At 37.8% G+C, this 14,165-nt stretch overlaps 1 protein-coding gene across 6 annotated transcripts in view; it reads left to right on the plus strand.

Moving 5' to 3' along the window:
• ARB2A (ARB2 cotranscriptional regulator A) overlaps nucleotides 1-14,165 on the plus strand; it is a 258,117-nt gene that overhangs the window by 141,723 nt on the left and 102,229 nt on the right. For 5 of the 6 annotated variants that reach the window (XM_005489617.4, XM_014268930.3, XM_005489616.4 and 2 more), the window contains one exon: nucleotides 10,673-10,792. The exons of the other annotated variant lie outside the window; for it this stretch is intronic. In XM_005489617.4, the coding sequence (XP_005489674.1) occupies nucleotides 10,673-10,792 (120 nt within the window). The remainder of the gene's footprint in view (nucleotides 1-10,672; nucleotides 10,793-14,165) is intronic. 6 annotated transcript variants of the gene reach the window in all.

The raw sequence follows: 14,165 nt of genomic DNA on the forward strand, positions 1-14,165 counted from the left end.
GCAAAATAGACATAGATTACATATTTTATATAAGATACATATTCACAGGATCTTCATTTATCCCTGGAATTTCTGTTCTCTTTTTGTTCAGTCTGTAATCTCAACACCCAATGTTTGGACTATGCCACCTGAGTTACAAGATTGCTTCCAATTTTCCAGTTAGGTCAACCAAAAAAATTAAGATATGATAGAGGGTCGGTGGGAAAAATTCATATCAAAACAACTGCTCACTATGTCATTATGACAACCTGCTGTAACAAATGTGCTTCTGTTTTAATTTATGACAATTAATTGCTAAAAGTAATTTAATCTGACAGTGGCAAGGTGTTGAAAGACTCCTGAAGATGTCATAAAAGTGACCTTTCTGCCCATGTGCAACCAAAAGCCATTTTTAACAAGGAGGCTCAAAAACAGTACAACTTCTTTTGTACTTCGTTAATTAGTTATTGATTTGAAACAATGCTCTGCCAAATATTGTCAGATTAGCTAGACGCCAGGAAGGTCACAGTGTGACAGTCTAGTCCTGATAATCTTATGGTTTATAAGAATTCTTTTTTACTTTGAACCTTTTGTTCTGATATCCTGAGAATTACATTTCCTGGCTTTAGCATCTGTGCTAATTTAAAATACAGCCAAGCTGTCTGTTATGTAATTGGATGTTTTGAGTTGTTAAAAAAAATTGCAATGTGTTAGAAGAAAATTGCTGTTGATCTAATATCTAATGATCTTTGACGACTGCAATGCACCACTACTGCAATGTGAATGGCCTTGCTAATCTGTGTGGAAAAGAGCCTGTTTTAATGAAATAATCAACACGAGGGAATCACAGAGTTCAAGACAGAGGTACGACAGGCAAGTTCTGAGGTTGTGTAGCAACTCATTGGGATGAAAGATCATTTCCTAGGATGCATTATTGTGAAACAAAAATAACAGAGGTGCATCTGCACAGGAAAATGAGGAAGCAGAATTCAGGGTTAAATAGCTAAACATTCAACTTTTCAGTTTATTCAAATGAGAAACAACAGAAGATTCAAATCTGAATTTCAGATTGTGTTTGTCTTTAGATAATTATAAGCTAATGACAGTTCCTTCAAATACAATTAACTATAGTCCTCTACATATTAAGGCACTTAACCAAATCTTTGTAACTGTGCATTAAGTAGTATATCAGTTTACTTAAAGCACTGAGCACTTTGCAGTCTTTATTAAGAGAAATAAAATAGCTTTGAGCCTGTTAAATCTTTCTTTCACTTAAATAACTGCTCTTGAATGTATTAAATAGAGATGGAGAAGTGAAGAACAGTACAGAGCAAAGCCATTCCATTTCATTTAATTCGCACAAAAGATATAAACTCTGTAACAGAGATTTTACAGTTGAGGTTTGTTCTGAAACCATAGCTGTTAATGAAAATACTAAATTGTTACCTTACTTAAATGTGTTGAAGTTTGTGTAGATCCGTTGTTTCCTGTGGTGGGGAAAGCTGCATTTTCCTTGGCAAAAATGGTATTTTTCTTGCAATAGCATGGTTTAAAAAAAAATCTGTTTCTCATTACGGCATATAAACAGATTGAAAGAACAGGATAATAAATAGGCTTTTGAATACTATAGGAAACAGAAAAATAACAGTTCTACATGACTTCCATTGGGAGTTTTTGAATGTTTCAGGTGCATTCATTTCCAAAGGAATTGCTTTTAGTGTTGAGAAAAATGCGTGTAATCAGTTAAATGACTGGCATGATCTCTTTGTGTCTTATGAAGATAGTTCTTTTTATAAAAGTATTGTATTCATTTTTATTTATTTGCTCTCACAATTAATCTCTTAATTGCCAGAAACATGGCTCCTAAGGAGGTTATCTGTGAAGATACAATCTGATGGTTTGTTTAGGAAATACTCTTTTCTTCCCATAATTTGATCATACAAAAGTCATTGTTTGTTTTGGTCTATTATGTTTTAGGCAGAAATACATTGTGGGCAGAATCTCAGTCCCTGAGATTGAGTAGTTTGGAAAGAAAAAAGTAAAATGAGACATTAAAAAATGTAAAATGTAGGTATCCATAACAGTACTGAAATGCAGCTTTGCAGTCTTTGAGTATTTTTACCAATTGGAATATCTTTGGCCAAACTGCTGTAGTTGTTACTTAAATTAGAATGTATAAGTCCACCTGGAATCCTGCAAGTTATATGGAAAAGGGAAAAAGTACCCAAAAATCAAGATGTCTGTCAGAGAGCTAAAAGGGAAAGCAGTTGGCTTTTTTCTTAAGTAAAACCTCCTCTGATTAATTACCCTCCTTCCTCCTATTTATTTTCTTCTCCTGCAACTTTTTCATCTCAGTGAGTCAGCAATTTTCCTGCGCCCAGACTAAAAAAGACTAATATGATATTTGTGTCTACTTACGTTTTTCTCTTAATTAACTTACTGGTGGAGGTCATAATTAGGAGCCACTGAATAACTGATTTTGCCTGATTTTTTGTTGGTTTTGATCTCCTTTCCTGCACTTTACTAGAAGACAGTTGGGTGGTGATGGCAAGACTTGCCAGACTCCAACAGAAGTAATAATGGGAAAACCCAGACTTGAACAACTGCCTGATAAAATTGTCTTACTCTGGCTGACAAGCAGATACTTTATTAAAGACAATATAATAATATTTGAGACTTAATTAAGCCTGAAATCCAGGATTTACTTTGTAAACAGCAAACCCTTTCAGGTTACAAAGCCACTTGAATTTCCAAATAAAAAGCTGAAGAAGTAAGGAGAACATTTGAATAGAGAAGCAGAAGGTATTTGCCATGCAGAGAGGCTGAGTCATTGCAGAGTGAAGGACATAGATAACGTGTGCTGCTTTCTTTATTTTTGCACAGATTCATTCCAAACTCACCCTGTTTAACTCTCAGTTCCAGTGCAAATATAAGAAATTCCATCTGCAACACCAGCCTCCTAAAAATGCTCATATATCATGTAACATCTACATGCTTCTGACATGGTGGTGCTCTTAAGGCCTCCTATGAAGTCCCACATTTGCCAGAAAGGAAGTATAGTATTAAACCAGTGAGGCAGTAATGCAGCTGAGACCACTGGCACCTCTCTGGAGAGCAGTTGTGGGCACTGACTGTGTTGCTCTGTGGTTTCAGGGCATTGCTGAGCAGGTTTCAGAACTGTTGAAATATTTTAAGTGAAGGCTTGGGGGCAGGGCCTGTGGTCAAGAGAGTGGAAAGTGTTTTGATTTCCAGCTTGTTCCTCACCAGGCAGAGGTGATTGGAGCACCTTGGAAACAGGATATGAGAGTGGTTTCGGGTTTTTTAATCCAGAAGTTGCTTTAGGTTTTTGGTTCGGAGCTGTAGTGATTGAGGGTTTAGCTGGAAAAATGCTTTTGGAGAAAATGCTGTGTCTTGGAGTTGCCTTTTTTTTTTTTTTTTTTTTTTTTTTTCTCTTGTGTGCCTTAAAGCTGGAGTATAAAGCAGAAAAGTAACTCCCTCCTGCTGCCCCAGCCCTAGCATGGTAGGATCCAAGCTTGCTCTGTTGCACATATATATATATAGCATAAGTCTGAATTTTATTTCCTGACCACTCTCACCAGGGAAAGCTCAGCTTGCATTTGAAGTGGGGAAAGTGGGACAGGATCTGAAGTCATCTTCAGTGGTAATTGTGGTGGGAGCTAGGGAGAGCAGGAGCCCTGGGGAGGAGCCCAAACACAAAGCATAAAAACCGTGGTTAGGCATCAGTCTTACATTAGCTAAAACTTGTAATTTTAAGCATAATCTCAAGAGTTGTACCATAGCAAAATGCTTTGTCATGCCATGAATGTCATTGCACGTTAGCACCACTTCGTCCCAAACCAGCTCTTCATCCCCTCTGGCATGGTGGAGGAAATTTAAATTTTGTATCAGTCCACTGAATGCATTTTTGATTTACATCTTTTATTTGGCTATTTGAGATGCCAAATATTTCATGTTTCATGGAATACTTCTTGTTTTAGCAGGACTGTTGAGATTGCAAGCTTTCCTGATAAATTGTTGGCAGTTTTGGTGGTGTGACTATCTAATTCAGTATCATGAACATTTAACTGCAAAATGTAAGATTTCTGGTCTTCCTTTGTGCTGCTGACTCTGTGCATACAACGTTACTTCATAAGGGTCTTCATAAGCAATATGGGGAGCACTTCCATGACCAGCCCAATTCACAAAATAGGTAGAAGAAATTGAAACAGAAACATCTCAAATAGATTTGGGAATAAACTGAGATCTGTAATACAAAAAAAACCAACTTCAAGTCACTTTCCCATATTGCTTTCTGAAGGCATGTGCCAGATAACAACCTTGGCTGTGCTATTTGTATCCTGCAACTCCACAAATGACCAGACTTAGCTGTTGTGATACCTGGTCTCTCCTTCTGTCTCAAAACTGGCTGCTGCCTGCTGCCAGAGTATGTATCTTGCCGCCCCTACCTCAGAAAGTGCCCTTAAAAAGATAGTACAATTTTTTATTTCACCCCTTCTTCCTGCAAGTGCAAGAGTATGGCATTTTTACATCTGAAGATTCATGATTCAATCCCTGCTAAAGTCATAAGTAAGGAATTTCTGAATACAGATGCTGAATAAAATAACATCACTCGTGCATTTACATGATTTTAGTATTGAAGCAATGCAGATACAATGTTCTGTGTTTCATACAGCTACACCAGACATTGGTGACCATGAACCCACTCTGCACAGCTGTTCAAATCCTGCTGAATATTGTGGTTTTAATATGGCAAAGTATGCAAGTAAAATCCATGCAGAGCCCATAAGGGAGGAAAGAAATGTGTCCTCTATTCAGACTTTCAAGGCCAGAGCATCAACTGTCTATGGTTTCATCTCTTCTCTTATTTTCTCTTAAGTTGTCTCACTCAGGACACAGCAACTAAAATAACTTGGTTGTCTCACTGCCCAATCTTCATCATCCTTGCTTTCCTGTGTTCTTTACATGACCTGCTAAACTGAATTTCAGATACATGTCAGATTTAAGATTTGGTATAATTTGCCTCCATTGTCACTTTTTCCTCCACTATCTCCCCCGCTCACAACTGCTTTGCTGCTGAGATGGTCTTGGTGCTTGTTTCTGCAGCATCCTTTTGTCTGGTTTCACACAGCTGCAATTGCCCCTGTACAGAAGATACTGCTATGGCATGGTTCCTGAAAGCCATGCTTCCTGAAAGCCCAGTTATGTAAGAATTGTGAAAGAGCCAACCCATCTTCATTTTTACATATCTCCATCTATGTAGCATACAGATTAGCATTGCCTCTTGTCAGTCAGTAAAGCAGAAATACAATTCCTACTGTTAATAAAAGATCCCCGCTGTCTCCTGGGATCACCTCTTGTATTGTAGTAGGGAACCTTTCCCAAATAACTGTGCAAGAATTCTCTCAACTCTGTGATTGAAAAGGTAAAAAAGATTTTCAGGTAGATGGGATGCTTCCTAATACACTGGAATTTCTCAGTTAAAGTCAAAATCTGGTTAAATGTCCTGGTCTAGACACTTTCAAGTCATATCTTCATGTACTCATGCTGCAGAAATATATTAATACAAAGTGCATATTTCCTTTCCTGTTTTCAGTTTATATCCTCTCTTTAATCCTCCTCTGTGGTTGTAATGCCATAGCCACTGTCTTTGCTATGGAGGAAAAATCACATACTGTCTGGATTTTTGCTTGTGTTTCAGCTTTATTGCCCTTGAAGCTATCCTGGTTCTCAGCCAGTACAGCTAATTTTTTCACAGTAACTGTGAGAGGACAGAGTCTGGAGCCATGTGGGCATGTCTAGATTATTATTCTGTATCACCTCTTGTCACTGTCAGGGCAGAAATGCTTCCCAGAAGGAAGGGGAATGGCTCGTGGTCAGGAAGAAGAGCATGAGTGAAAAGGATCTGTCTGCCATTTTGTTCATTTGTGGGTCACACTGAGTCAGCTTGGGCTCATGAGCATTTTTTGCCTGTAAATCACCCTCTTTTTTCTGTACCTTTCTTATTAAGTGTTACTGTTACTGTTTGTTTTCTTATTTCATTACTGTTTCCAGTAAATTCTTCCTATTTCAACCCATAACCTCTGTCTTTTGTGTCTCCCACCAGACACAAAGAGCAGAAGAGCAGTGGGAGGAGCAGTGTCTGGTTTGGATTAGTCTTGGTTGGGGGTATCACTAAATTAGGGAGTAACATTCCTGAACCATGACAAAAGCCTCTTAGACCACGACCTGCATGGAAATTTTGGAGCTGCTCTGGTGGTAGTAACCCATTGTATAGTTTCATTTTGTTCTCCCTAGTGAAAAAGTTTTTGTCTCATGTAAGGCAAATATGTGCAAAATGAGTGAGAAAAATTCAACAGGGGATAAGCATCATTTAGGACTCATGAAAGGTGCTGTTGTAACAGGATATTTTTATACTTATATGAATTTAAGTGTCATGATTTTTTGGAAGAGTTGGGGTGAATTGCAAAAGTTTACCTGCCCCAAGGCTCCTTGAGGCAATGGGACAAGCTGTGCACAACTGTCAAGATATTACTGGTGGGTAAGATCTAGCATCTCCAGGGACAGGAGATCAGAGCCTTCTGTATCCTTCTGGCCTCCCGGCCGGTGTGCAATTCTGTTCTCCCGTGTTTAACTCATGTACCATACTTGTTTGTAGTAGCTTATCTAGCTGGAAGGAGAAATTGTTTTGCTGTGATAAATGGTAATTAGAGAAATCACCTTCAAATAAATTCTTTAAAAGCTGTATGGCATATTTCCCTATTTGTGTGCTTTCCCTTGTCTCAGAAAAATGTGATTCCTACTTCTTGATTTAAAAAAATCCCTGAAAGTAGAAGGTTACCAGATCTGAAAACTTAATTTTGTAGTCTTTATTTTTTTTCTTTATGTGACTTTTTTATTTTGATGTATTAGAAGTTCAAGATGGGGATCTGAGCTGCTCTGCCTCAGTAAAGGTAATAGTGGTTCAATGCCTCCAGATTCAAGGCCTCAAGGCCTATGACTTTCTGGCAACAGTCTACTTCGGAGGGAAAAAATAAAAAAGGAAAAAACAAAGAAATAAGTAAAATTTGGCACTGAAACACAAAATACGTGAACCTGTCACAGTAAGCAGTCTCAAAGGGCAAGCTGCTTTGCAGGAGCTAATTAACCTTAGGAAATAATTACACAAATATGCAAATGTTGTTTAGACAATTCCATGTGTTATCGACTCAGGTAGTCCATCATAACTGCAGACCTTGCAATGTCTAGGTGTTAGGATCTGGCATAGTTGATAAGGCTTCAATTGCTGCATCACTCCAACCTGGTATTTAACAATTAATGACTGTGATATTACATTGGTAAATTTAACCTGTTTTTTGAATGCAACAGAATGTCATATTGTATTCACAGTGTGCATACTGCTTATCTCTATATACCTAATGGCTCCAACTATTAAAATGTTATATACCTTTCAACTCCTATCACTAGCCATGCTGGAAAAAATGGCAGACCAAAATATGAGTTCACTCCCTCCACGTTTCTGCCCAATGCATGGCCCAGGAGCAGCCTTGTTTGGATTGCTTTGCATTGCATAAACATTGTACTAGGGCCTTTTCACATCATACAGTTTTAATCTTTTCTTCCCTTCATGTCTAATTGTATATATAATGATCAAGAGGAAGGGTTTTCAGAGGGATGGAGAACAACAAGTCCAAAGAACCAGACCACTTATTTTGATATAGAATTACCTGCTGTAGGTGACCAGCTTTCACAGTGGGAAGTCGAAGTTCAAGTTTTCCTGCACGTCTCCAGCTCAATCTGTTTCGCAAACGAGAATGCATTCAGCCTAAGGTGCCTTTTGAGGTATATAGTCTGATTTTTCCAGACTAATGTCCATTCATTTCTGTACACTTGTGTAATTTCTGTACACTTGTGTAGATAATTATGTAAACTCTGACTGGAAGACCCCCTCTCTATCAAATAATTTAACAATGTTCTATATAAGTGCATTCAGTTTAGCTTCAGTGAAATTACAGAAAGCAACAGCTGCCTGAGACTGTCACCTTTCATGCTGAAAATGCAGCATCCTGTCTTATAATTTAATCCAAGCCAGGCAGTAGAGGTTAAACCTCAGAGACCCAGTCAATTTGAAATCCTAAGGAGATCAACTGTGTACTGCTCCTTCAGCTGGATATTCCATGTACACACCTGGAGCCAGGTCTGAGGTGTTTGTAATATAGGCTAGTTACAAGGGAGAAAAATAAGCAGATGCTCTGAAGAAAGGGCTTTTCTTCTAAGCATTTAGGACTCCTCCAGACTCCTTACACATATGTGCTTTTCTTACCTTATTTAGGGTTTTAGCAGAGTGTACAGCAACCCAGTTTATCCTGACACTTTTTGGTTTGTTTGTTTTTTTTTCTTTTTGAACTGGTAATAAAGGAAGTGGCAGTCTATATATAACTCATTCTAGCTCATTTCTTTTTGCATTTATAGAATCCTGTTGAATCTTTGTACTAGACTGTGAAGCTGTGAAGTTATTAATTTAGTTTACTAGACCACTGGTTATGCTTTGATTGCTGAAAACTTTATTGGTTGAGTTCAGAAGCTTTTTGCTTCTGAACTCAGCCCATCTTTTGCTTCTGATGTCTTAGTCTTGTGGAACTTAAAATGGTATGCTTTCACTAGCAGTGTCTCAAATAATAAATCCAAAGTAACCTGAAAATGCTATAGTATGCAGAAAAAAAGTCCTCTTTTTCTCAGATTGTTTAAACAGCATTGAGCATCTATACAAAAATTGCTGTTAAAAGTATCAATGCCAACATTATTATTAAAAAATAAGTACCTCCTGTGTACATAACTAAGATAAATCTTTTAGATAAATCAGTCATTCTGAAACTTTTTCAGTGTTTTAATGTACTTTTTTTCCGTACAGATTATAGAGCACATCACTTTTGCATAGGAAACTCCTGTTCAAGTTGTCCTTCAGCTTTATCTTAATAACTGGTTTGTCAATCATATTTTCTTTATGTAATTTCTTCTAAAAATTTTCCCTCATTCCTCACAAAGGGAGGAGTCTTTACTTTCTGTGCAGATCTATACAATCAAATTTTAAACCAGCAACAAACTGTTTTGAAATAAGTCCTTTCCTATACTGAGGTAGTTTACAATAGGTGATACAGAATTAGTTAAAACTATGTTCTGTCATAGTCAATGAAGAGCAGAATCTGTCCAGGAGAAGAAGAAACTCAGATTTTTCTGTCTTAAAATGACTGCTGCTGAGGCAGAATCATTATTGTAAAAACGTTGAGTCGGGATCCATAAAATATTTGTTGTCATCTGACTCTTACTAACTCTTAGAAAACAGGGTATGAGAATAGAAATAAAAGCCAGAATCAACCACATTATTTAGGTATGTCTCTTCCCACTGATTTTAACCACAAGAACTTAAATCCCCAAAACTCGTTGCAGAATGGAATTGAGATCTAGATCACCTCAACGTTCTTGATAAATTTCAATAATTCACACTGTATAATTAGCAGCTTCTGATTACCAGTGGCTTTTACTGGTTTGTGCTTTCTTTCTCCTAAGGAAACCAGGCTTTTCTTGTCTGTGTCTGAGTGAGCTAAGGATATGAAGTTGTTGCTGGCACCAACCAAAGGGAAAAGGGACACAAACTTTGGGAAATTACATTACCTTGACTGATCAGCTCTTTCTGGCATTCAGGAGTCTGGAAAGAGCCAACGTTGTTATCCTGGTTGTGTGAAATGTTGGCAGAACAGGGTGCCTAGCAGAGCATCTTATTCTTGTTGCCTGAGACTACACCAAATTTGTAGTTATGACCTCAAGAACCCAAGAAAAAGGGAAAACTAGAGGGGTATAGTTCTTTCCAAGAGCCTCAAGGATACACAACCGTGTACAGGTGTTGTACAGGTTGTGTACAGGTACACAACCGTGAGTTTTGATGAGACTGCACTAAAATCAATGTGTGTCTCTCTAGTGCCTTCTGTGACTCTTACACTGGCTGACTTTGACAAAATCTTATTCAATAGTAAGAAAACATGGTCCCCTAGCTACGAAAAACTCCAAAGTAATGGCTGCCACCGGTCAAGAGTTGTTTTCTTTGCACCGTCTCATAGTCTACAGTCACAAAAAGTAAGACTTGAAAAGAGTAGTTGCAAATACCATAATTTTAATCTTAGTTCAAGTTTCCAGTGCCTCATAGTATGAAAAAAAAAAAAAAGTAAAAATTGAAATTACAGGCCTTTACCAACCAAAATTATTCTACAATTATGTATTTATATTGTTCTTACCTGGTTTTATTTACCAATCTAAGACACAAGTACTTTAAACAAACCCTCAGTGAACAAATATTTGACGAAAGAGTTGTCAAAAGAATGAAAATCTGAGCTATGACTCATAATTCCTATGAATGGCTCTGTTTAGCAGAATTGTCGTCATGGTATTTACGTAAAATTTTGCAGATGCAGAATTTTGTTATACTTACTAAAGTATGCTCAGAAAGCAACAGTTTTACTGCCTTTATTTAGACAAAAGGATCAGTTCTCTTTTTGATACTCTAGTGTGTATTCATTTAATCTTTCTTTTAACAAAACATTCTAACATATAGGAACATGTTTTTAGACAGAATTGCCATTTTTTAAAAGATAATTGTCACAAACATTATTTCTTTCTGCAGGATAATGGCTCTCCTGAAGAACATGCGATTTATGTTTGGGACCATTTTATTTCCCAGTCAGCTGCAGAGAATGTATTTTTTGTTGCTCACAGTTATGGTGGACTTGCCTTTGTAGAGTTGGTAAGTGTGAATTCTCTATTGCTGTCTTTGCTCAAGACTGTCACAGATTTCTACATTCTTTGTGATCATCTTATTGAAAGTAGCTTGGCAGAAACAGACGCCAGTGGTCATGTACAGGTTGGTCAGGATTTCTTTGCAGCCAGAAGGTCGCTGTATCTTTTCTAGTTTTGAGATAGATAGTAAGGTCTCAAGTGTGCATGAACCTGAAAGACTGTGGGGAAACAGAACATGCTGCATCTTTCTTGTCCAGACTATGTGCTGAAAGGCACCAGTTTCTGCTGTGGGGCAGAAAGACCTGGGGGCATATGAGACTAAGGACATATAAGAACAGTTTTGAAGCAAAGTCACAGACACAAATGCAGCTTTTTGTATATAGATTGGAACAGAATGTGCAGGGAAATATGGCAGTTTTATTCAGTTTTTGCAGTTTTTCTACAAAGATCTGGAGAACTTGCTGGAAGGACTTCTGTTTTCCCATTTATTAGGCTCTGTAGCGATATAAGGTGGGAAAAACTTTGCTCAGTGTAAAGCTGTTCTACATCTGGTGCTGAAACTGCTGAACATCTAGTTTGTCATTTTTTCACTCTTTTCTCTAAAGGCAGATCTCTCGACCCCATCTGGTATACCAAGCTGCCTGTTAAACTTGTGTTTCATTCTGTCAGTGTAGCTACAGTCTCTTCATATGATTTTAAAACAGTAGTGTAATCCCGATATGTTTTATTAAAGAAAACTACAGAAAAGTAAGGGTCCTGTTATTGCAGAAAGTTAAATTGCAGAGCATTAGAACTGGTTTTATAGACACAGGAAACAGCAGGCATATATGTACATCTTTTGTCTACAACACATCCATTTAATCTAACTGAAAGTTGATTAAGGTGTTTCCTGCCTGAACATGAGATGAATGACTTTGTTAAGAAAAAGCATGCCATGAGCATGTTGGTTTTAGTCTTACGTTGCTCCAAGTAGCAATAACAATCCAGACAATGGCCACTGGTATTATTTTGAGAACTTGAGATTTTCCTAAACCCCCCTTTTTTGTTGTTGAAATTGATGCCGTTTTCATTGTCTCTGAGGTCCTGGAAGAGTGTGTGCAAAATACACATGATGTGTACAGGTTTGAGACTTGAGAAACAGTTCATTTTCCTGATCTGAAGATCATTTGAGAATTGATAATTTTTCACAGGTGTTTTATTACCTTCTCAATGAATAGTCTCAAAACTAAATTTTGAAGTGAATATTCACCTTGAAGGTGAATAACTCTTTCTGTCACCTCATCTATGGGCAAAAGATGTGTTGCATTGCATGTACCTGTTGCTCTTGAAATGTCATGAACGTTAGGGAGCAATTGTTCTGTCTTGGCTTTCGTGATTTGTGGGTCTCACCTACTTTATGTTTCAGCCCAGGTTATTCTGGTGCGACTTGTGGGTCCAAAGTAAAGATTTGGCAAAATTTCTGTAGGTTTTGTAAAGCCACATTGTTTTGGTCACCAGATGCCCAGAGACACAAAGCAGAGGGCAACTGGAGAGTTTTCTCAGTGTTTCCTAAACAGAGTGCTGACTTGAAGGAGGCTTAGAGAGTTTTTCCATCCCATTTCAGACAATGGCTTGAGGTGGCCTGGGTAACAGATGACCAAGGTGTCATTCCCATTTTCCCTGTTTTTCTTGTCACACTGGTGGATGTTTCTTCACTTTTGTTCTGCTTTAATATGAAGCACACTGATGTTTCAGAGCAGGACTTGACTTCTGACCTTGGGGTTTCCAGGGTCAGGGTGCTCAGGGCCTGTGAAGTTATCACAAGCTGAGCAAAAATTTTTATCAGTTGCAGGAAGCAACCAGTAAGTAAGAAGTTAAGAAGTATCTTTGTCAGAAAGACAAGATGGTCTCAGTAAGGGTCAGCTTCTGTAGTCTGCTGTCTCTGCAGGAGATGCATGCCTGAGACGAGGAATATAATACATATCCATTGACACATCACATATCTGTCACGCAAAACAAGACTTGAAATATATTTTTAATGCAACTCAATGTTTTTTCTAAAAAATCAAAGGGGTAGTTTGATATTTGAGTACTACTAAAAGCAGTTTGATTAAATAATTCATACACTGAACAACATATAATTGAAATAAACCTTGAACTATTTCATCACAATATTCATTTGTAAGGTTTTATTTTGTTATCATCTCCTTTCTCTTAAACTTTATATCCATACGGCATTTAGTAATTGCAATGAGCTCCAAAAAGAAACAGAGCAGCTGATGGGCAATTACTGTCTTATGACAAATAAATTTTCAATCGCTTCACTTTCTACTCTGATTCATGTGGGGGTGATGATGAGGTTGATAGAGCAGCTACACCATATAGCAACTGTACCACCTCTACACTTCCTTTGCAAGCTTTTGGGTTAACTGATTCATGAAATTGTAGGTTACAGTTGTTATGGAAACCTGTTGCACAGCTGCTCCTTCTGCATTTGTGCCTCTTACAGGAGAGCAGTGTGAAGCATATGGCTTTAATTTCGAGTGAAGGTTTCTGCCTGAGCCCTCTGAATTTTATTTTGCCTGCAGGGAAAAAGAAAACAAGCAAAAATATATTAAAAAAATGTGGTTTTAATTAATATCTTCTTAGTCAACTTTCCATGTTCAGTGCTGTGAGGTCTCTCATGATGGCTTGCAGTCATTTCAGCTACAGCTTGCCACTTCATCGTGGTGTAAGGCTCCTGATGAAAACAGGATGTTCTGGCCTTAAACAGAAAAACCCAATGAAAGCTGATATTAGGCAAAGTCTTGTTCATAGACGTTCATACCATTGTGTGGAAGCAGCTACTGCTCTCCCAGGAAAAGGCAGAGAACAATACTCAGCCTTCCACAGGCAGTACCCATCCAGGTGCTCCTTTGTCTGAGGCTGCTGAGGGAGGTAGCATAAGAAAGGCAGTGCTGCTCTGCCTGGTCCCTTGATTGGCATGCACTTTGTTGGGAAACACATAGTGAAAGAGAGCAGATACAACCATCACATATGAAATTGGTATAAAAGGAGGATTATTTTTATTTAGAAAACTTTGTTGTCCAAATTTTGTTCTTCATTCCAAATCTCTTCTCACCATGAAAATAAGGCTGACTTTTGGAAATCCTTCATTAAACAAACAGGTAAGGCTTGGCTGCAATTTTCAAATACGTGCCACTTAAAGTAAAAATTTTATTGATCTTTGCAGCTTTTTGATCTACATTTTCTCATGTCTGTGATTGCAGGATAGTAAGACAAATAGGGTGAGTCTGCAATATCATACTCAAATACACAAAAACTTTTACTGCAACATAGGCACGCATTTTCTGTACCTTCTTGTGTCATAGATTACTAGAGGAATAACTGAAAGTGATTAA

This window comes from Zonotrichia albicollis, chromosome Z (assembly GCF_047830755.1).
Source record: "Zonotrichia albicollis isolate bZonAlb1 chromosome Z, bZonAlb1.hap1, whole genome shotgun sequence".
Taxonomy (NCBI): domain Eukaryota; kingdom Metazoa; phylum Chordata; class Aves; order Passeriformes; family Passerellidae; genus Zonotrichia; species Zonotrichia albicollis.